Source organism: Myiozetetes cayanensis, unplaced genomic scaffold (assembly GCF_022539395.1).
Source record: "Myiozetetes cayanensis isolate MyiCay16 unplaced genomic scaffold, myiCay2020 scf1, whole genome shotgun sequence".
NCBI classification, from domain to species: Eukaryota; Metazoa; Chordata; class Aves; order Passeriformes; family Tyrannidae; genus Myiozetetes; species Myiozetetes cayanensis.
The window spans coordinates 130,226,397-130,249,972 of NW_026086604.1; the positions used below are offsets into that span (position 1 = coordinate 130,226,397).

At 38.1% G+C, this 23,576-nt stretch overlaps 1 protein-coding gene across 1 annotated transcript in view; it reads right to left on the minus strand.

Annotated features, from left to right (window-relative positions):
* Positions 1-23,576, minus strand: part of ITGA8 (integrin subunit alpha 8) — a 102,633-nt gene that overhangs the window by 45,556 nt on the left and 33,501 nt on the right. The window contains exons 14-20 of the mRNA XM_050321176.1: positions 12,843-12,888; positions 11,072-11,179; positions 6,948-7,003; positions 6,258-6,412; positions 4,982-5,119; positions 4,462-4,529; positions 3,347-3,494 (exon numbers count right to left, since the gene is read on the minus strand). Coding sequence (XP_050177133.1) covers positions 3,347-3,494; positions 4,462-4,529; positions 4,982-5,119; positions 6,258-6,412; positions 6,948-7,003; positions 11,072-11,179; positions 12,843-12,888 — 719 coding nt within the window. The remainder of the gene's footprint in view (positions 1-3,346; positions 3,495-4,461; positions 4,530-4,981; positions 5,120-6,257; positions 6,413-6,947; positions 7,004-11,071; positions 11,180-12,842; positions 12,889-23,576) is intronic.

Genomic DNA, 23,576 nt, shown 5'->3' on the forward strand with positions numbered 1-23,576 from the left:
AAAAATAGGAGTTTTGTGAGTAGTTTTCTGCAGTTTGGAGGGCATGCTCTTAAGACAGAAAATTATTAATGGTACAGAATTTATATGACCAGCATCACAAAAGCAAATTTGTGCAGCATAAAGATGTGACAAAGGGCAAATTCTGGTAGAATTATTTCAATAATGAGATTTACTGCCTTCATTTTTGCACTGATCACCTTTTTGAGGTAGCTAAGCACAAAACAGGGAAATTAAAACCAGGCAGGAAGCAAGCAAGCGCAGAGACTTGTACATCTACTATTGTCAGTATCAGTGGGTTCATATGTAACTCAGCCAGATGGAAGTGTTTGCCACAAAAGCAATTGCTACCTGCCACTGGTAGCAATTTTTATTTTTATAGCAACACATGGTCTTTTTGGCAGTCTTGAGCAAAGTAAAACCCCAACAATTAACACGTGTGCTCCCAGGGTGCATTTTAACTAGAAAATTATTGGATGCTTTAAGTAATCCAGGCAGTCTACAAACTTGAAACCTTTTGGTGGTCATAGTGATGAGTTACTAATTGATGCCAGAATAGTTAAGCACAGCATGCTGAAGAGTAAAACACTTCCTCTCTTTCCTTGTTGATCACATTCCAATGTTATTTTCTGAGGAGAAGTGGATAGATTAGGTACCAGGTGCCAGAATTTAGCTTCTTATCTGGTTGAAGTATAAAGAAGTAGTGTTTGTCCTCATAAGGCTCAAATCACATTTTATCTAGCCAGCCATTATGTACTTATTCTAAGAATTTTCAGGTAATACAAGAAGGTTTCAGGTCTTTTTCTTTTATTTATTTTAAGAATGTCATGCTTTAGTTTAGAAAGAGTGTCTCAGAGCTTGTCCACTGCAATATATATCTGAGTGTGAACTACCACCATTCTGCAGTTTCCAGCCTGAGCAGAGACAGTTCTGCCAAAATATGTACTGTTTTTTGGTGTGGAACAAATACCTATGAGGGCTTTGCATTTGCCTAATTTACTTCTAGTTATTATTTAATAATAGAATATTATTTAATGTACCATACAGCAAGTATATACTGGCTCTGGATCTGCTGCTGGCCACAGAAATATGAGGTAATATAATGTAGTTATACTTTTTTCATTGCAGCTAATTCTAGCAACTCCACACCTTATCCATTTGAACAGTTATTACAAGCCTATTGTTTTCCAGTAACTACTAAAGCTGTGGTAATTTGTTCATTTACCTGGTCTCTGGACTTTTCAAGTGTTTCCACAATACAACTAACAAACAACACATTTGATTTCATTGTAAGTCATTCTACTTAAATTATCAACTTCTTCCTAAAGGAAGTATCAGCATCTTCAGGAAACAATGAAGCTCCAAAATCACATCCTTTACCTCAAACTTTAGGATTACATACATTCACTTGCCACTCCACTTTCATATGATCACATATATCCCTGCAGATTGTTACTCATTTTGGTACAGTTGCACAGTCTGTGTACAATATTCTACAGAATCAGCCCTGAGATAACAAGATAATGACAACTGAGGCAGGCCAAACACTGTATTGCATAAAGCTGAAGGCAGAAGGTAGAAGGCAAGTGAATTTTCAGTTAAGCTGTTGACTTCAACAGCTTCTAAATGTAATTCAAATGGTATAGAATAATCCAATAAGTTGTTGAAATATAAAATAAAAGCAGGTTGGACAGGAAACATTTAAGGGTTAAATGTGTTTCTCTATTAGGTAGACTAAATCCAGAGTAGCCCCACAATAAAGTAGACAAATATCCTCTATGAGCATTGTTACTTTGAAATTATTTGATTTTTCAGTTCCATCAGAAATTTATCAAGTGATTTATTCAGCTGATTACATTGCATATGTTCTGGTCTCAGTCTATCTGTTTTGCTGGCTGAGCTGAATATTATCTCTGCCTTAACACCAGGAATCTGCAGTTTGGAGAAACACAGCTACACAGAGGACTGTAAACACAGTAGAACCAAGAGTCAGTGAAATGTCAAAGGCAGAGCTTTAACAGCATGATTGCAACAGGCTCTACCACAAATTCACCTGTCTGCTGAAATTACTCTGTATTAAATTAAGTGCAGAGCAGAGAGGAACAATCACCTCCCTCACTGGCTGGTGATGCTTTGCCTGATGCCTGGGCTTTTATAATTTTGTATTCAAAAGAAAAGGAAAGTTAACACTCTTTTCTAACCCATTCTAGCTTCTCTTTAGTCTTCCAAAGCACCAGAATATTTCATGTCTTTTTTCATGTCTTTTTTCCTTCCTTTCTCCATAAGTCTATCCTGCTGACACTATAAAATTCAAATTTTCCTAAAATAATATAAAGCCCAGGACACAGTTGGCTCTGGTTGCAAGTGCGTGTTGCCGGCTCATGTCCAGCCTCTCATCCACCACCACCCCCAAGTCCCTCAAATGATAGACATGTGGCAGTATGTGCTGTGGGTTTTGGATTAAGTGCCTCCCCTGACATCCTTTGTAATGTCCAAAAGAGCAGCTAAATATTTCTGAAGAGCAGCAAATGAAAAATGTAACCATGTGTAGTATATCAAAGTGAACTTTTGTTTTGTAAATCACAGTCAAAAGAACCAGAGGCTTTGCTAAGAGAACAAAAGAATAGGCAATAAAAAAAGGCTGATGTCTTTAAGATATGCTTCTGAGATGTGAAGTTGCAGAGAATTTCCACAATGTCATCTTCGATGACATCATTACCTTCTGTAATTTTTTTTCAAACTAGGTTAAAAGCCCATTAATAAAGTCACTGACAGAAGGAGAATAAGGAAATACCTTGTAAGTTACTTTCAACTTCCTTAAAAACATTTGCCTTCAGAAAGGAAATTAACTTGCTTTCTCCCACTCTCACCCTTGAGGCCCTTCTGAACATTCCAGGCACTAACAGAAAAAAGCAGGCTCATGTTGCAACAGCTTGGGAGATTTATGTGCAGATGAGGTGATTCAGACTTGCTGTCCAACAGAGAATACATGAACACTCTGCTTGTTTGCAGGATAGTGTTTCATCTTTGCTCTTAAAAAACAAACAGACTCCAAAAGGAAACACTGCATGTTCAGTACAGCTCAGTAGGACTTCAGTCAACATTAGTCCTTCTGTGAACACTGGCACATTTTGCATTATGACTGCATTTTTGGCCCATTCATAACATAAAATAATTGACGACAAAGGAAAACAACTTTGTCAAGTTTATACTGCAATTAATGTTCAACTATTGAGGATATCAGACTGGGACACCCTTAATGATGGTAAAACACTGCTGTGCTGGGAGCACAAGACAGCAGTGTCCAAGTTTCTGCTTTATTATTGCTAAAAGTTTGATTTTCATTTACCTTGTTGTTGCGTTCAACCCCAGTGTAATCTGCTTCAGGTGGAATCTTTATGTGTAACTCAGCTTCATAGGCTCCTTCCCCATCGTTCCTTGGATTTATTATGAGCATGACAAAGTTTTCTTCTCCAATTATTAGCTGATCTGTATCTCTGTATAGAAAATACTACTTGTCAGGAGTTAGAACATGCACAATTTTTATTTACATATGAATAAAGCAGAAGGACATTTTGCTCTCTTAACATCTGTCCTGGAAAATATTCTATGAAACATAATAAAACGTTTTCCATAAGAAATGACCCCATGGAAAAGTATACCAAGCACATGTGTAGAAAAGAGGTAAAGAGAAACCACCATGGACAATCAAAGCGGACTACCACAGAACTTCTTAGTTACTGGTATAAAATTTCAGAGTCCAACTACTTTCTAACCAGTAAGAAGTATTTAGTGGAGGAATTACTTGCCAAAGGGGTGCCAGCAGCACTGTTTTGGGGGGGCACAAAGGTGGTAGTTTTTCCCTCATGTCCACTGTAAAATGAACAATGACAAAAATTCTCCTGAGACCTACAACAGTGCTGTGCCCTTTCCTTTCACAGGAACAATGGACTGATTTTGATGGCACACAGTCAGATGACTGTCAGAGGTTCCCACTTTTTCTGCTTAGCCTACTTCTCCTCCCATAGGAGAAACTTGCCAAGTTTTGAAACTTTTTTATTCTGAAATTCATTTACTTCACTTTATACTCTCACTGTATACTGAGTTCAGGAAGGTTGTGCTCCAAGTTCAAAGTCACTGGCACACTGAAATAAAAACATTTGAAACCTTTTGTGAACAACAATTTGCATTATCTCTTGACATTCAGAGAACTAGAACCACCTCTAATGAACATCTGCAAAGTCTGTTTTCTGTGACAACCACTAAACATCATGAATGTGATTTGTGAGTGTATATTTCTCCGTTTCTTGGTTTTCTAGGTGAAATGGATGCACAAATTAAAATCTGGAAAGTGATTAGCTCTAGTAAACAACAGAACTGTGTTCTACATACTTCATTCTGTTACAGCAGTTAGCAGTGTTTGGACTTCCTTAAACACAGTATCATGCATTTTATTTAACTTACGGCATAGCAGAAAGATGCAAGTCAGGAATGCACAAGTTGTCCTCTCCACAGTCGACGAGAATGTAAGCCTGTGTTATTGTAAAGTAAAAAAAAGGTAATTCAGTTAGTACATGCCTCAAAGTCCAAATCACTTCCTTAAAAATCACTAACCTAAGTGTCTTAAATATCACTAGCAACGACTTAGTGAGTTAATTCTCTGTCTCCTTTCTGTAAGTTCCTTTCCACATGGTAGTTGGAGACTAGACTGTAACTACATCTTAGCAGTACAGTATCATCTTTCAGGCCCTTTCCCACACTAACTTGGCTTACATATTCCAGAATGAAATCAAAACTAGGAGCACAACCAAGTTTTGGAAAGGGCCTGTTGATTCTATATTTATATTCAATTTACTTTTTGAATTATTTAAATCCTTTTTTTGTCATTTCTGGCCATGATACTCTGTTTTAATGAAAATGACACATAGAATGTGTAAATGCTTTCACATTTACATACAGAAAATGTGGCATGCAAAATTCGTACCTGCTCTGTTAATGAGCTTTTCTGGTAATAGTTCAGTATTGGCTTCACAGTCAAACTATCTTCAAAACTGGATTCATCCAAACTATAATTGAAGTTTATATTAATGGGAGATAATTTATCTCTAAATTCTGTTTCATCCTGTGAGTGACAATCACATAATAAAAAACAATGGTTTAATACAATTATTTCAGATTAGTATGGTATGTCAACAGTTTCAGACTTCAGTCTTTATCGAATGTAAAGACATGGTTCTTTGACAGCTGCTGGCCAAATTCTTGCTGCATGTAGTGTTATTAGGAAAGCAAAGTGACTCAGCAGTGACTGGAATGCCCAGAATACATTGTCTTCACAGCCCCTTCTGGAAGAAGCTGGCTTAGCTTATTGGACTCAGAAATTTTTCAAACCCATTAGCCTAAAATGAGGCTAATTAAAAGAGACACACAGAACTAAAACCCATTAGCTGCTGCCCACCTTCCTTTTGACATGGAAGTAGGACACGTGTGGATCTGTGGACGTAATACTGGTGGTTTGTACCATAACCAAGAATTTATGTGAATTAGCAATGGTAAAACTCACCAACAAGTCTAGGTACTTCCTTACACAGTGCTTGAAACTCCTTCATTTCAACTCCCACCACATTTCGTGGACCAGACTTGGAATCTACTTTAATTGCATGAGGTAATTCCAGCTGCAACTGAGTAACTATTGACCCTTTCTTCTTTACAACTTCAGATCCACAGATTTATTTTTTCTAAAAATATTTTTAAATACCTTTAAAATATTTTTTAAATATATGAATTTTAGGCCAATATTTCTAGTGAGGCTCCTTTAAAATATCTGTTGCAACTGAATTGGCATGACATCTAACATGACTAGTTGATTAATCCACTGTGAATACTAAAAAATAAAGGGATAGTAAAAATGGAAAGCAAACTTGCATTTTTGTATCAGGAGATGCAGTATTTGATCAAAATTTTCAGAAGAGCATGAAATTAATGTATTTTTACACAGAAAAACTGTACAATCTTCAAAAGAAGTCTTTATTTTATACTTATATTGACAAAAGATGAGCCAAAGATTTATAGAGGGAATTTTTTTCAAGGCAGCAGCATATTCTGGACATTCTGGACATAGAGATAAGGCCTATCTTATCTCATATTTCTGTAATTTTGGAAATTGTTCTTCCTTTTCTAGTGGCTACTTTTTTTCTACTATCTTTAAATCCCTCATATTACTCAAATGATGATGACAGTCCAAAATATTTTAAACAACTTACTCTGAGATAAACAAGGAAGTCCTGGCAGTGGAGCTGTTTCTGTCTTTCTATCACAATGGAGAAGTAATGATGTGACTGATGGTAGTCAAAGAAAAGGGTCCTCTTAACAGCTCCTTTCTGTTTCAATGAATCCAATTGCAATTCGCCTTTCAGCACTAAAGGATACAAATAAATCAAATATATATTGATTTAATATAGAAAGAAAGATACTAATCAATTAATTATTATTGTATTATAATATTATAGTATTATAAGATAGTACTATAATTGATTAATCTAACAAAGTCTTCCAAGGAAAACTAATCCATGCTTTAAGTGCCTATCTGTTTAGCAGCCCACTAGTTTTTGATGCAAAGTATGGAAGATGTGTAATTTGAGCTTTCTGATTTCACTGACAGATGATATGTGTACAGGACTTCTGTAGCTTTAATTTTTTTTTTTTTTCAAAACAGAATGTTCTCCAACAAGGTACATTCTTGTTTTTATTTGGAAAATGGCTTCATCTGAATCAAAAATCCTTTAACTCAGTAATAGATGCTTTGGGTCATATATACACATATACATTTTTTTTAGCTGCATTTTCTTGCCTTGGGAGGATCTCACTCCTATAATCTTTCAAAGTGCAAGAAAAAAAACCATCTGAAATGGAGCAAGACACAGTAAATTATAAGAATAGAAAACATTTCTTACCTATCTCATCTGAAATACTTTGACCTTCAAAGTCTGCGCAGACTCTTACAGTAAAGCTACATATAAAAGAGTAGAAGTAATTATTAGCAGAAAGAGAACTCAGCTGGGAATCAGCAGTTCCCAAGTTGTATCTTTAAGTTTTATTTTAATTTTCTTAAAAAGATGTAATTGAGATTTGTATTTAGCTTCCTATTATATTAATTAAGTTAACAAGTCTCCTAGGCTTCAGTAATCACAGAAGAGTCTCTGAATATCTTCCTGGTAAAGGTATGGAGAAGAGCCTCTGTTACCAGTATTTCTTGAGACATCCTACAGTGTACATTTTATTTATTACAATGAACAGAATGGTTCATCATACATACTTGATAACTGAAGTCATGTTCTTAAATATAATTTTAAGAGTCAAGATTTATTCCTTCCACTCCAGGCAGAGAATGTAAAAAAGAGAATGTGCAAAAGAACAAAAATGTGAAGTGAATAATCTTCCAGATTCTGGCCACACAAGAGGCAAGGCTATGGCTTTAGCAGAATTCTGCCACACATTCTTGATTTTATTATTTAGTTCAGAAATAGTTCAAAAGACATCAATCACAAACCCAGATGAATTTAGATATGCTCATCACTTCGACAGGAAGATGCTGTGGAGAGGCTGAAGGATGCTTCAGCTTCAAGAAAAAGAAAAGCAGAGGGAAAGACCACAAAAGAGGACAGAAGTCTAAAGGATTTATGAACATTCAAGATCTGAGTCCTAGACACAGTAAGAAATAAAATAGCTGAGCTTTTGCGCTTGCTCATAGGAACAATCAACCAAACAACACAATTAACAATCAAAGGAAGAAAATTTCAGCAGATAAGAAACAGCTGGGAAATAGTCCATCATCCTAAGGCATGTGAGTTTTTTATGTGCTATCAGTCTTGTCTCTCCAAACAGATCCCTACATCACATTTATTCTCTGCTGTGTCTGTCATCACTATAAGCTCCTGGTTTGAATAGTATTTGACTGTAGTTACAAAAGCAAGGAATTACCAAATCATTTGTCATTGTTGAAAATTTCTTTAGCACACAGGTTTGCAGATGGAGAGAAAGAATGGATAATGCTTTAGCAGAGAGGCCATTTAAGCTTTAATGCTATGGACTTCCATTCTGTTTGAGGCTGATATCCGTCCTGCAAGGTCACACCTCTACAGAAACCACTACAGAACAAGAGCAGAGACTGTTATTGTCTACTGATATACAACCTTTAAACAAACTGTTTCCTCATTGAGGTATAATATGTAAAAGCAAGTCAATATAATTCTATTATGATGCTCTAATACTTGCCCTGCTTTTAGATTTTGCTATGCCAAAGTCTAAGGCAGTGACCAACATGGAGCTTTAATGCTGAAGGCATCCCATGGCTAAGCACAAGCAGCAGTAAGGTAGCCAGGGGATAATCAGACCCCAAATAGTAATAAAAATACCAATCCATGGGTAAACTAGACATCTCAATAGCTACAATCCAGTCTTGGACTTAACAAATCACATGATGTGGAAACAGCTTTTGAAAAACTAAAATGTTTGATTTATTTATACCTTTTTACAGATATAACTTCCACCTCTCACACTTAGGAAAAAAAAAAAAGTCCTTTTCCCACATTCTTTAATAGCTTCAAAGTTGCAGAATTTGTTCCAGATTTGCTAGTTTTGGGAACTCAGAAATCACCACATTTTACACAAAGCAGAGAATGAATTATATGCTTGTACAAGTTCAGTAAATTCCCTTAAGGCTGTGTATAAAAATGACTTTTTGTGCATGTTTCCTCTGTGCTTCACCTTCCCAATCATGGCAAAAATAATATTTTCCTATTACTTGGAAACACACAGTAATCCACATTATTCACACACACACACACACACACACTTCCTGAAACTTTCCTGGTAGGAGGTTTCCTTTCATTCTAATTTTGCAGTGTCAGTCAGTAGACTTTTTATACAAGTTGCACAGCTGACTAAGAGATACACAAATTCATCCCATGGGACTGAGGAATTCTTTGCTTGTTGGAGTTTCCCTACTAATTGTTTTAATATGTACAATACAAGCTTATATCAACTAAGAAGAAAAATTACAGTGTGGGAAATAGCAGCTGCTCTTCAGTCATTTTGTAATACAAACTAAATCTTTAGGGAACAGTATTTCAGAATAAAGCAGACAGAAATTAAATTATGCTCCTATTAAAGCTCTTGTAGATATGAACCAAACATCTTCTGACTTACTGTAGAGTAGAAATGAAAAGTAATGAAAAAAATATGCTAAAGGAGTATTCGTTTTTTACTCCCTTTTTAAAACAATACCTCACAGTAGGAGTATTTTTATTTAACAGAGATGGTTTTATTTATTTCTCTTGTGCAAAAAACCACCTTTTTTCTTTCAATATTACGGTTCCAAAATCTTTTTCATTATGACATTAAGCATTTTTTAAAAGTCTTAAAACCTGAAATTGTGAGAAAAACCTAATTTCGATCAATGAACGTGCTTCAGCCAAGTGTTGATATTTTAAATTCTTTATTACATTAACTATTAAAACAAAAGTACTTAAAAAGTCAGGGTTGATCTTGATCTCTCCTATTCCATATCTTGTCCTTGATCTTGATCCTATTCCAAAAAGGCCAAAGCTTTGTAAAATTCTGGGACTGTGTAGTTCTACCGAGTGCCTTCTACATTGCTTTGTAAATGGGCAATTTTCTACACTGGGTGTAGAAATGAAGAACATTATGACAAATACAAGAAGTCCCATGAAGTGTAAAAGAAAAGGGTAGGAGTGAAAATCTCTCGACAGCCCCATCCCAGATGCACTGAAAGCCCACATATTTATGGTTTAAGTGTACCAGAGTTTAGTTCCTTTATGGCTTTTAAATGAACTGCTTCTGGTCATGATTATTTTTTACGGTTCATATTTATCAACGTATTCTAAAGGCTCTTGCTGACTTTTACATTTGAGATGATTTTCAGAACTCATCTCCTATAAAGAACATCTCCAGTGTGAGGAATCCCTCTGACCATTTCTGGTTTAAAAGCAGTGAAAAATTTTTGCAGTCATGGATCTTCTGGAGTCCTCCTTTACACCTTAATATTGTTTTCATCCAGCCCACATCCTGGCAGACTTTCTGTTTCTAATGTTTCTATGTCTGAGACATCTGTTCCTCACAGCCTCTTTGGCAAGACCTACTACTATTTTGTATTCGATGTGCACATGTTTATGCTCTGTTTTGATTTCAGTTTCCTCATTTGTTATGATTTCCACTTTTAAACAGTATCTTTTTTTGTATTTGTATTTGTAATAGCCTCTTTTATCAACTGTTCTGAGGTCCTTTCTAAGCGACCTTTTTCTAGTGCAGTAAATGTGCCTTTATGTGGTATTATGTGCTATTAGATAGCCTCCAACTGTCCTGCAAGCATTTTATATTTGTAACTGATCTTAAATTGTTTTAATTAGCTTCAAGTTTCTTAATGTTCTTTTTCTTTTCAAAGTTAAACGCTACTGTGGTGAAGGGTTTCTCTTTTAAAGATAGATGAAACATTGTCCTGTGTGGTGCACTAAAAAGAAGCTTTCCTCTGACCACAGACAACCAGAAACAACATCCTGTGAACTTGTCTCAGGATGGTCAGCCAGATGTATTCCCTCTTCCACAAAGGACCCAGACCTGTCTTTCTCCAACAGAGAATGGTGGGCCCACAAGGTCTGTATCATTTTCATTGTTACATTTTCTCAACAAAGGTATGTTTGACAGATCCATGTTTACGTGTTTTATGTGTTTCATCTGTTTTAACTGTTTTATCTTTCATTCATCCGAACACTGCATACAATTTTGCAGCTTGACTGTAGGAGACACTGAGCATCCTTCTAAGCAGAAGGAGACTCAGTATATCAGAGAACTCAACTTTTAGTTACGACATAGTTTGACAATCATCTGTGAAGTATTGGAAGATATAAAAAAGAACACTACATAGGAGGTTTTTTGTTGTGCTCAGAGCATGTTTGAACATTTTGAACTTTGAACATGTTCAGAAAAACCTGCAATAAAAGTTAGGAATAAGAAGTTGAGAAAGAGGATAAGGATGGGTTTTGAGTAATCATGAACTTACCAGGCCACTAATAGCTCAGAGTCAGGGAGCTGGCAAGTTTTGTTGTCTGGATTCACAATCATGGGGTTCAGAATAAGATGAGCATTCACTGTAACAACAGGTCTGGCTCTGGGGGACAAAAATAAGGTTCACTGCACACAGAAAGAGCACATGAGTACCTAAGTTGAACCAGAGAAAACACTTAACTGAGATGGCCACAAAGAAAGCCAGAGATGCAGGGTTACTTGGGAGAACACACTGTTATAATGCTGCTCCTACCCAAAAGAATTTTTTTATTTTTTGGCTCAGAAGCTGTGATATGTCCTACTGAGATTTTGACAGTTCTTCATGAAAAAACATCACAGGTTAACACATCACTGAAACAGTATCCTGTAGTTAACCAACAGATGCGTCCCAGGACTAAAGCACATCAGATGCATTTCCTCACACTGGGTTTTCACACAGGGAAAGGGCCTGCCTCTTTGGGATTTGCAGCAGTCCTTTGGACATTTGTTTTGTACTGTCTCCATTAACAGTGACATATTCAGACTTGCTAGCTCTAAGATTCTTAAAAAAACCCAAACATAATTTGGTTAAAGTAGAAATTGATGTAGAGTATCCTGGTAAAAATGAGGTAAATTCTGTCTGATATTTCTTGAGAAAATGGACTTTGTAAATTAGAAATAATCATCAGTAAATTCTGCTGAGTACATGGATATACAGTTGAGGTAATGGGAACCATCTCTCTGAAGCTGTTATTAAGTAATGAGATAATCTATAACTGCAAGTAATTTAGAAGACAAAAGAAAACAAGTAAGGGCCCAGATTCTGTTTTTTTAAGACAGAAGTAGTGTTTTACAGTAACTTACATAATTCTGCCTAACTCAGCTTATTGCAAAATTACTTTCCTCATATTTTAATACACATTCGAGCTTTTATGATTACTTCTCTATATTATTTCAGTAAGACCTTAAAAAATAAAATTATTCTCTTCGTTTTTGTGCAACACGGAAAACCTTTTTTTCTAGCAAATTTCAGTTAACAATATTCTATTTCACCAAAATGACAGATTGCATATTTGATACACTCTGGCCAGGAAATGGCCACCTGCTAATCACTTTCTTTTTATTGTTACTGAAAATGCACAGTGGATCTAAGACAGACAGGAATCAAGAAACGTGAATACTTGGTTGTAGCAATGGATGGTGAATATTTAAATGTGAAGAACTGTCAGCCTCGCTGGACTAAGAGAGCAGTAATAGATTTTTGCTTATGTACTTGGTTTAGTTTTAAATTACACCTCTAATTAAAAAGTGCATTTAGTGGAATTTCATAGTCAGGAAGACCTTTTGGTTTTGTACAATGGGATCATGTGAATTTTTTTTAAACTGAGGCTAAAAGTAGCAGTCTTTATTTTCAATAAATAGTTCATCTTAACATAAACGACCTATAAAGAATCAGTCACTTTAAAATTTCTTACTAGTACCAGCCCCTCAGAAAAGAAATTAATTTTTGATTCTATGCCTTTTAGTTTTTTTATTTAAAATTAACTGAGGAGTCAAACATTCCAGAAGCTTCTTAAGCTACGACTTAGCATGGAAATTTTCACTGAAAACTACAAGTTTTGAGCATGGGAAAAAAGCATTTGTTTCTCACAAGATGTTTAATTCATCATCTCTAATGATCTGCTTTTATGCCTTGCAACAGGGAAACACAGAAATGTGAAGTTTGTTTATTTGAAAATCTCTCACCAATGCTGTAAAATATGAAATCCATTGTATTTACCACATACCTGTAAACAACGGCCTTCCCAGCTCCAAATGCACCCACAATTAGATCTGGAAAAAAACAATGGCTTCAGAAGAGACATACAGAAATCTCACACGTTTTTCCCGCCTAAATTAGATTATTTACATTAAAAATGCAGTAACATAAAACAAGTACGATATTCCTTTCTAGGCAATTTTTTTCAAAAGTGTACCTGAAAGAAAACATTTCACATTATCAGAGATTGCCTCAGAAATGTCTTGGTTGTATCCAGTAAGTGCCAATCTATTTAACATAAGGTCACCCACTCCACAGTCTCACTTCTCTCCAACTTGTATCTCAAAGAGATGCAAGCCAATCTCTTGTCACTTTCAAACAAGTCATGTTGAAAATGTATGGTGTTCCATCCTGACAATCTTTCTCATCCTGCTTCGTGTTTTAAGTAACTTGTTCATTAATTTAAGCATTACATCTCTGCACATAAAGACAATACAAGGTCAGAGGATGGCTGTTATCAGAGCTTCTAACGTTTCCAGTATCGCAGCCCCGTGTACCAAGGCTTACAACAGTTATCCATCTAAAGCCGTCTTTATCCCCAACAGCCACCATTCCAGAGAGTTGGGGTCAACAACACAAATGCTAAACTGGGACTTGGACACTTCTTTGTTAGTGGTCACTGGCTTGGGTTTGGGCATCTACCAAATATTTCCTCTTTTGGCTCGAGCTCCCCCACAGGGCTCCCCAAAAAGACACAGACTGGTTTGCTGGATGCATTCAAGGCTGATGGAGAAAAACTGGAGCCAAGCAGTGATGAAAAAAGGTCAACTTTCCAGCTGCCTCTGACTTTGGAAAGAGCTTTGTTTCATTTTCAAAGACCCCAAATGTCCATCTGGTCACTCCTTTCACTCCACTATTGTTACTGTAAGATTTGACTGACACGCGTCCAATTCAGCAGACTGAGCCTTACAACAGACCCTGCAGTGGTACAGACTGGAAACCTAAATGGATTTAAATAAGTTAATTAAACCAGTACTTGGGATTGTAAACAAACCCTTACTTGCTGCTTTTATAGTTTTAGCACTGGTTTGCTTAAGAAGCCCAGAAGTAATCGAGCATGATGCAAATACAAAGCTTGATGTTAATTAGCTGGATGGGTTTGATGAAGGGCTGTCAGTATGTTTTCTAGCTCCTTTGTCTTTCAGATGGCCAGGATTTCACAAGTTTAAACAAGTACTTCACATGGGCAACAGCCAGTCCTACACTGAATTCCACTGAATAATGTACTAATAGGAGAAGGCACGGACAGTTTATGGGTCTGATCCTCTTTTTGTGCAACATTTACATTTTTCTAGTTTCATTGGCCTTAGAGAAATATGCTTCTGGGTCAGGAACACTTTAAATAGCAGAAGAAAATGAGTGTTGGTTTTAACTCCTTTTTGGGACATTTATGCGTCTTTTTCATGAGTAGCTTTTTTAGACAACTTGCACACTGTACCAAAATCTAAAGATGTTTAAATAAACAACTAATTGAGACAAAGCCATCATCATAAAGGCTACACCACACATGAGGCAGAACTTTTCCTGGAAGTTCGCTGATAGCAGCACCCACAGTAACCCTCCAAACGAGATTTAATATTTTATTGATTTTTTGGTGTGTTTGAGGTTTTCTGTGGATTTTGTATTAGTTTTTTCCCTTCATTTGTTGGGGTCTTTTTTAAGAAAAAAGAAACATTATGTTATTAACAGAAAGTGAAAGACAAGAAGGAAGGGGTTTATGTTCTGTTGTTCCCAGGGGATACTCTTTATGAATTCTGCAACAGACTTGACATACAGTGTGTACTGTTTCATACTAGACTTGATAACTCAAAAGGTTTCAGGGCTATGTTATGGCAGAGACAAAACAGGTAGACATGCAAGACTTATCTAGACTCTGACTTTGGGGTGATTTCATAATCTGATCTTTCAATAAGTTTGGAAGGGACCCACCAGGATCATTGGAGTCCAACTCCTGGCCCTGCACAGGACACCCCAAGAATCACACCATGTGCCTGAGAGCACTGTCCGAATGCTTCTTGAAGTCAGAAAGCCTTGGTGCTGTGACCACTTCCCTGGGGAGCCTGTTCCAGCACCCAACCACCCTCTGGATGAAAAAACTTTTCCTGATATCTAACCTAAGCCTCTTCCAACTCAGCTTTATGATGTTTCTTCAAGTCTTGTCACCGGTCACCACAGAGAAGAGATCAGTGCCTGCCCCTCCTCTTCCCCTCACAAGGAAGTTGTAACTGCAATAAGGTTTCCCCTGTCTCCTTTTCTCCAGGCTGAACAGACCAAGTGACCTCAGCCACTGCTCATACAGCTTCCCCTCAAGGTCTTTCACCATCTTTGTTGCCCTCCCTTGGACAGCTTAATACCTTTCTTATACTGCAGTGCCCAAAACTGCACACAATATTCAAGGTGAGGCAGCCCCAGTGCAGAGCAGAGCGGCACAATCTCCTCCCTCGACCTGCTGGAGATGCTTTGCCTGATGCCCTCCCGGACACAGTTGGCCCTCCTGTCTGACAGGGCACTGCTGACTCCTATTCAACTTGCCAGTGACCAGGACCCCCAAGTCCCTTTCCACAGCACTGCTCTCCAGCCGCTTGTTCCCCAGTGTATACAAAGAATCACGATTGCCCTGTCCCAGGTGCAGAATCCAGTACTTGCCCTTGTCAAACTTCATACAGTTGGTGATTGTCTTTCTGATTTATCAAGGTCTCTCTGCAGGGCCTCCCTGCCTTTGAGGGAGTCAGTAGCTCCTCCCAGTTTAGTTAATTGGCAGACTTCTTTCTGGTTTTCCATGTCTTTCTGCACTGCCACTCCACCCAGGCTTGGTGACACAGCAAAAAAGATGAGGACCTTCAATCATGGCACCACCACAAAGGTCCTATTTGAGCACACTCTAAGGGCAGCCAGGAGTGTGCTTATCTTGCTTGTTTGGAAGCTTTTACTTTTACCCTGATGTGTCCTTTATTCTCTGTCCTAAACCACGCTTATTCTTAACCCAAAGAGCTTGAATGAGTGAAACCACTCAGTAGAGAAAGTGGAATTAAAAACGAATATGCAAACAATAAAACATATTTATACCCAGTAGTGACATCTACGATCTAATGCAAGGACAAAGTGATTATATATAGCAGAGTATTTGCTGGAGATTCATTATGGAGTTTTCTTTGCTTTTACTTGTTCTGTTACAGAGCAGCAGTTTTATTCTTTTTTCTTTCATTGCTTTGTGGGGTCAACTCCACATTGGAAAATATCCATCACTGGAAAAAAACATTTTTGATGTTGATACAAATGCATGAGATTTGAACACACATCCAATCAGAGAGAGCACTTGTATAAGCAAAAGTTTTGAATCTGTTGTGTGTTCTGCAGAAGAAATGTTACTAATCATTTTTACAAAAAAAATGCATGAGATGTCTAAATTATCTGAAGTTTGGCAACTTTCCCCTCCTAAAAATAGAGATAAGTTGTCTTTATTAATACTTGTTAATGCTACACATGCAACGTCACTGTTGCAAAGGTCACTAGCTCAAAAATAAGGGTTTAACAACCAATTATACAGTAAAACAAGCCAGTTTTAAAAAAGCAGCTTAACTCCTTATAACCCTTCCAAAACAGAGCCTGAAGAAAAGCATATGAAAACCTTTACTCCATTGCATTAGAGAAGGGTTTTTTTTCAATCTCAGGTTAAAATGTGTATAAATAAAGAGAGAAACAAAGAAGGAGAAATATTAGAATCACAAACTTTCCTTCCCTTCTTCTTTTCTCATATTTCATGTTTTCAGGATAATGAGGGACCTCATCAGTTTAGGTAAATGACCACTTTGCCTGTGTTGTCTCTCTCAGAAGATTCTTTATCAGTTGCTTCCCTTCAGAGAAGCCGAGATCTGAAAGGAGGAGCTGGTGGCAGCAGCCATGCGCTTCTGCCTCATTGCTGTTGTGGGATAAATGAGCTGTGGGGTCACAGCCACACTGCAAAAACTAAGAAAACAAGCGTGGAGTGACTCCACGGGAATTTTTATCTTCCATTTCAACACAGCTTACGGGCTGCGTGCATTAAAGTCCCAACTGGTAGAGTTCACAGAGCTTAATCCTGAAACAAGTGTCTTTGGCATGTACCTAACTGATGTCAAGGGGCACAAAGCTAAGCAATCCTAATGCTTATTTCAAATTTTACTTTGCTCTGAAGAGAAGAGTTCCAAGATGCCCTCTGGCAAATTATCATAAAAAGTTAAGGAGATGGAACTGAAAGGCACACTGGAGTTTGTAAGCTGGTCTGTTTACCTGCACCTTCTGCCATGTGACTTTTCCAGACCTAAAACACCATGTAATAAAGGGCAGAAACTTGCCGTGATGCTCACCAGATCTTCAACCAAATGAATCAGGAAGATCAACAAGGTCCTATTTCCAGGTTTAACTAATATATTCATTCATTTATTAACTTGACAAAATTCTTTGAACCCCTGGTATTTTGAAAGGACATCTCCATTCCCTGTGAGAAATGCAGCCTCAGGGAGTCTGAGCAGGGAGGAACATGCATTGTCCTCAGCACCCCAGATTTGGCTTGAGTTTGTCCAGCAATCCTAAGAGAAATTGCCAAGGCACGGCATCTCATCTTGCTTTATGGGGGACAGTGACTAAGGAAAACAGCCACGAACAACTACACAACTGGCACGCACCTCACTGATGAGAAACACAAAAATGAAACGACAGCTGGGTCACCTCCCCAGTGCAACTCCATCAGGACAGGCAGGAAAACGTTAACTTTGGGGAATCAGAATGATTTACTGACAGCTTTAGACATAACTTTGCGTAGTCTGTCAGTTTAATTGCAGAGTATAAAAAGGGACAGGAAAACAATTAGGACTCTATCTGAGCACAGGTGCTAATTGAAATTTCATAAAAGTGAGTGAGAAAACTGCCTAGCTGCAAACCCTGTTAAAAAAAAAAAATCTTTGTGAGCCTTTTTGCTATTTATTTTCCTCAGCAGATAGGTGCCAAAAAGGCCCATGATCATATTTCTATTTGTTTTTGTTTTCTAGGATTTCAGCATGCATTATGACCCCAGATCTTAGTAGGAAAGGTCCAGAATACAATTTCCCTTAAATGGCCATCACTTCAGGCTTGACCACAGTAAAAGACACAGGGCTGTCCAGTTTAGCCAGCTTTACTCAAGAATTTTATTTAAATACTACAAGCAGCCACCACACAAAACAGAGTCACTTTCTTCCCATCCTACCATTCTCAACTGTCTTGATCCTTTTCTGTTTTTCAACCATTCTGGTAGCAGGTCTGTTAAGGATACCACCTAAGGCTAATTCATATCAGCGCTTCTCTCTTTTGTCTGAATGAGTCCCTTTCATAATACAACTATATTATTTATTATATTACAGATAAATCCCAAAGAGGACAGTTAATGTATTATCACTTCAGTAAAACACTGCTTACTGGGATCAGTACTGGCTTTACTCCTATACTGTATTGTGCCCAATACCGTAATTTCGTTGACTATCTCAAAGAATTTTAGAAAAGCACATTTACAAATTACACGGATACTAATTTGCCATAAAATGAACAAATCTGTTGGCAAATCTTGGGTTACCCCTACATTTTTGATTGATTATACATGTGAAAACATAATTAGCTGGTAGAAGCAGTTCAGTTTTTCTGCGTTTGCTGGCAAAACCCAAGCCGTTGTTCTGGCTCCCACACACAGCAGTCCGCTCTTGGCAGAGCAGATGCAGCTTCTCATTGATTTAATTTGTTTGTCTTCCACAAAGCTCCTGGACCAACTTCATAATTTAATCATGACTAGATTCCGATTTGTGATATTGTTGGCACAATGCCTATTCACAAAAAAATTTATGAATTTATGAAGAACACTTGCCTCTAAGAAAGAAACTTGAGGATTTTCTTCCTGCTGTTTGAGTTAATGTACTCAGCAGATGGAGCTGTTAAATACTCCTGTTTTAATAAGATTAGACTGGATTACTGAAGTTCTGAGGAAATTCTGTCTAATTATCACACTTCTCTACTTCTTAAAACGTTTCTAGAGTAATCTGTTTATATTAACTACATGATTTCCTTAAGCTAATAACTCAGTCCAAAATAACAAGGCATGAAGATGCCTTACACATTTCCCTATGCTGACAAAGGCTTGACTAAAAAGAACAACCAAAAGAACAGGCCAACAACTGTGTCTGAACTAAAGCAGGACACCTTGAAGATGAAGCTTCAGTGGCACTGACTCCAGAATGACTCTCTAAATTATTAAATGAGAGTTACACAAGCATCTAAACAGCTAGGGAGCAGAAACAATAGTGCATAATTTATTTGAGCAATTAACTAACTAATCAACAGTCTTTGAACAATGATTTCATCCAGAGTACTGTTCTGAATCCACCCACATGGTTAAAAGAAACTGGATAAATCATCCTGGTTCACAAACACATTTGAAGAAACCACAGTCTGCGGGAGAAAGTAAGTTTAATGAGTAAGTTTCTCATTATAAACTATTTGCTCAGCTATAATCAGCCATCAAGTGACTGAACATATGCTGAAATGTGAGGGTGGAAACCTTACAGCCTCCAAATGCCTGAGCCGTGCACAGATAGATGAACCAGCTGGAAGTGCGGCACCATCACCTAGATAATCACAGGCTCCAAGCACTCAGTGGGGACCAGCTTTGAACGGATGCCCAGAAGCCAAAAGAAACAAATTTCTTTCCCATTAAAGAGATTTATGGATTTCTTTGGTTCCTATGAAAATTGAACTGTGCTAATAGAAAAAGACAAATAAAATTATAAATAAAATAAACTATAATGCAAAATGCATGCCTTCGCTTTATTCCCTGCTCTAGACCTTGATGACACATGTAAAGCTCAGGATCAAGCAAAGGGGCCCTGAAAGTCCCAGAATTACAGGAGAGTGGAAGCTGTCTTGAAAAATTACCATTATGGGGTTCAGATGTCACAGAGGAAAAGAGAGCCAGGAAGACTGTGCTGAGGCAGGGATTTCAGAATATCTTTAAGCAAACCTTGAAGAGCTCTGTCACAGGGAATCCCATGGTTATATGAAGTATGTTACGGGCCTCACCAGTACGACCTCAGACACAGCACAGCGATGCTTTGCCATGTCCTAACCTCAGCACTGAAAACGGCAGCACAGAATCTCAAACAGAATTCCAGCTACCACTGTATTTGCACTTAACTGATGGTAAAAGCCCATCTTTTGCACTTTTCACTCCATTCACCTCCTTTATTTCTTTAATCCCGTATATTCTTTTTACATGACTGTCAATCCAAAATAATGGTGTTAATATTTACTGTGGAAGCAGAAGTGAGATCAGATCCCCTTCTTTGAATATGACCTTAAAACATGAGCTGTCAGAAAACAGTAAAATGGACTGTCTGTTGAAGGATGTTACAATTATGCCAGTGTTAGTAAATTAGTGGCAGAGAACATGCCTGTGTGCTGTACCTCTACTGCCAGCAGTGGTATCATTAGAATGGCCTTAAAGCAGTTGGCCTATGCCAATTATTAGTCTCCAAAAGGGAGCACGCAGTAACCCTGTTTTGGCAAAAAAGTGAGTTTGATAGTATGGACAAGGAGTGTTCAGTGACAGTTCAGAACCAAAGACAGCATATTTCATTTACTAGTGTAGATGTAACTTAAGAGGATTAATTGGTCTTTACCTTCTAACTCTTACATGACTGCAAAGATGGGAGCATCCATCCATTCATTGCCACCATCACCACTATTTGGCACTGCAATCCTGCTAGGCAAGGAAGATCACTCTATTTGGGGCTGAAGGTGATGAACATCAACACAGAGAGAGAGCAGCTGTATGTCATTAGAACTGTTAGGATGATCAGCACAGCTTTCTGCCTCTGCTGCTTCCCAGGGTTGAAAGTTTCCCACTACCTCCAACCCTGCAAAGCAGCAACTACCACGTTATCAACCCTGTCTGTGTTGATAAAGGAACAGTTCTGGGCACATAACATCTGGAGTGTCTGTAAGTATGGCACAATTTACAGAACTCCTTCCCTGGAAAGCTGTGGAAACGTAAACCAAAGCTTGTGCTTAGTAACAAAAACTCAGTCTTCCCTGTTGAAAGGCTAGAAAAATCTCTGTATTTTCACAATGCTGAGAGTAGAGGTCTGTTACTGTTACAGTGATAACATCTGTGCCAGGACAACTGAAGAAAGATGGTCATTACACTGACAGGACTTCTACTGAGAGGGAAAAGCAGCCCTGTCTGCATGCTGACCCTACCAGAGCAAGTTCCATTTTTAGGTACGATGTTGAACAGGTAGTCATTCAGCTGTCTGTATCCTGTGCTTTGTGCAGTGAGTGGCTACACAAGTGAAATTAAAATAAAGTCAGGGCATGAACTTGAGCACTGTGTTGGTACTGTCCATATTTTTATATTGTTAGTACAGATTCAGCTGTGATTTTAGCAAGTGCAAACTAGTACTCTTCCAGATAGTAGCCAGGAAAGGTCTGAGGAATAGCCTGGGCCAAAGACCTTTCCCAAAAGGCAGTTTGGGTATGGTCATCCTGTTCCAGTGGGCAGGAGGACTTCATCTGAATAGTTAGCTGTGCTGTGCCCTATAACCTCAAGGCCAGACCACAGTTCCTGTCTCACTTAATTTTCTTGCACAAACATAACTACTGGTATCAAGGAAAAATATTTGGGACTACTGTTTTGTCAAGTACTAAATCTGATTTTCTTCTCAGTAGGGAAGATACAGCTCTTTCTTTATGTTGGTTAAGTCTGAAACACAGGTCAATGGTAAAATCCTTATTAGAAGCAATATTTTACCCAGATATAAGTCACATATTACTAACCGCTCTTTACATACGAAGAAGAGGCAGCAGTGGTGGCAAGACTGAACCATCATCTGGTACAGCAGGACTGGTGTGCCATTTTCCATTGCACAGGGAACAATTAAATAAATTAGGGTTCCTTTCACAGGATTGGTAAAACACATGGCTGAGGGAGGGAATATGGCAGAAATACGTAAAATAACAGTGAACTAGAGAATTGCTTACTGTCTCTTCACTATAAGAACTAGGGAACATCCACAGAAACTGTCCAGTGGAATGTTCAAGACTTGAATGGGACACAGTGAAAAGAATTATTTCTTCACAAAACATTCAACAAGGTGTGGGGTCCCTTGACACATGTCGCATGTGTCAGAAGTTCACATGAGTTCTAGAACAGATTGGTCAAATTAATGGAAGAAAAGCCTGTCAAGGGCTCCTAAATTTGGAGAAACCACCTCTGGACTCGGGGCCACCTTGCTCCTCCAGTTGATTGATGCTGGATGCAATATTCTGGAAAATATCACAATAACTGTATGTTTCTCTGGATATCTGCTGTTGGCCACTTCTGGAAACATGCTGCAGTGCTGGACAGATCTTTCACCTGCATCAGTATGGCTGTATTATGTTCTTCCCTGCCTGCTCTGCTACTCCACCATTAAACCTGTTCGTGGTCTGTTTTCTCCCATATTTATTATAGAACTGGGCTCACGGGGGAAAAGAGACTTTTCCCCTTCTTTTCCTAAATAAGAGCAAGAAGTAGGAGGGGGACTCTCTTCCTCAACTGGCCAGGAGTTGCAGGAAGAGAGGGAAAAAGAAACCACTCCATCCACAGGAAAGCTGGAGGATTTGAACAGTACTGTGTACTACAGAGCCTTCATCTATTCCCTCTTTTCTTCTCTGTCCCTGAGCTTATATCGACATTTGGGTGAAGAGAGAAAGATACCACTTCCTGTACCAAATGCCTGCTCTTCTCCAGAGGGCCAGCAGGTTCAGTTCAGACTGAATTGAACTCCAAGCCAAGACAGGCTTTAACCTTTGTCCAATGGGAGAAAAATTCGACTGTGATCCACCCTCACTTTTTAGGAACTGTATTTATTCCTCACCTTGGAATCTAAGAGCACTGGTTCATGGGCTCAACGGAGTGATCCCAGGATGAATCTCAGTGGTTTGTGACAAGAAGCCATAATATAAACACGTGGTATCTTCTGGCCTCCAGGTCAGTGACCTGGTCCAAAACCATAAACTAAAGAACTAAAGAAGGTCTGAACTAAAGAAGGTCTGAACCTCTAAAAGCTCTGAAAATGCTACACAGTGCATTAAAAATGAAATGAAAGAGTAACTCCCATCTCTCAGCCTCTCACATCCAAGCAGGCATATGCCTGACTCATGAACAATGTTAAGCACAAGAGCTACAGTGAATTATACAAGAACAGTTATAGTTATACAAGTCAGTCCTGAACACTTGAAGTCTAGCCATGGAAGAGCTCATTGCTTGGAGAATCTCACCTTAGACAGTGGCAATACATGTTTATGCCTGCAGCCAGACATTACAGCTGGCTCTCATTTCTCAGTCCACAGGAACAGAACTTCTAAGAGTGATGTGTCAGCATAATTTGGTTTTATTACATTTTTCTTCTCATAAAATACACATATTAAAAAGCTTTAATTAAAATTTTATTATATTTTTTTCCCTAATCTTTCACAATCCTCTTTGAATTACAGATGCAAACAGTAGTTTGGGAAGCATGGAATCAAAGGTTAGTTTTCTAGACCTTCTGTAGTCAGCAAGATTCAGTTTCTCTAAAACAAAACTTACTTCTTATTGCTTCCAACTTCAGTACCTCGCTTCCTCCTTGTACAAGGGTTGCCCTTCAGCATTTCCGTCAGG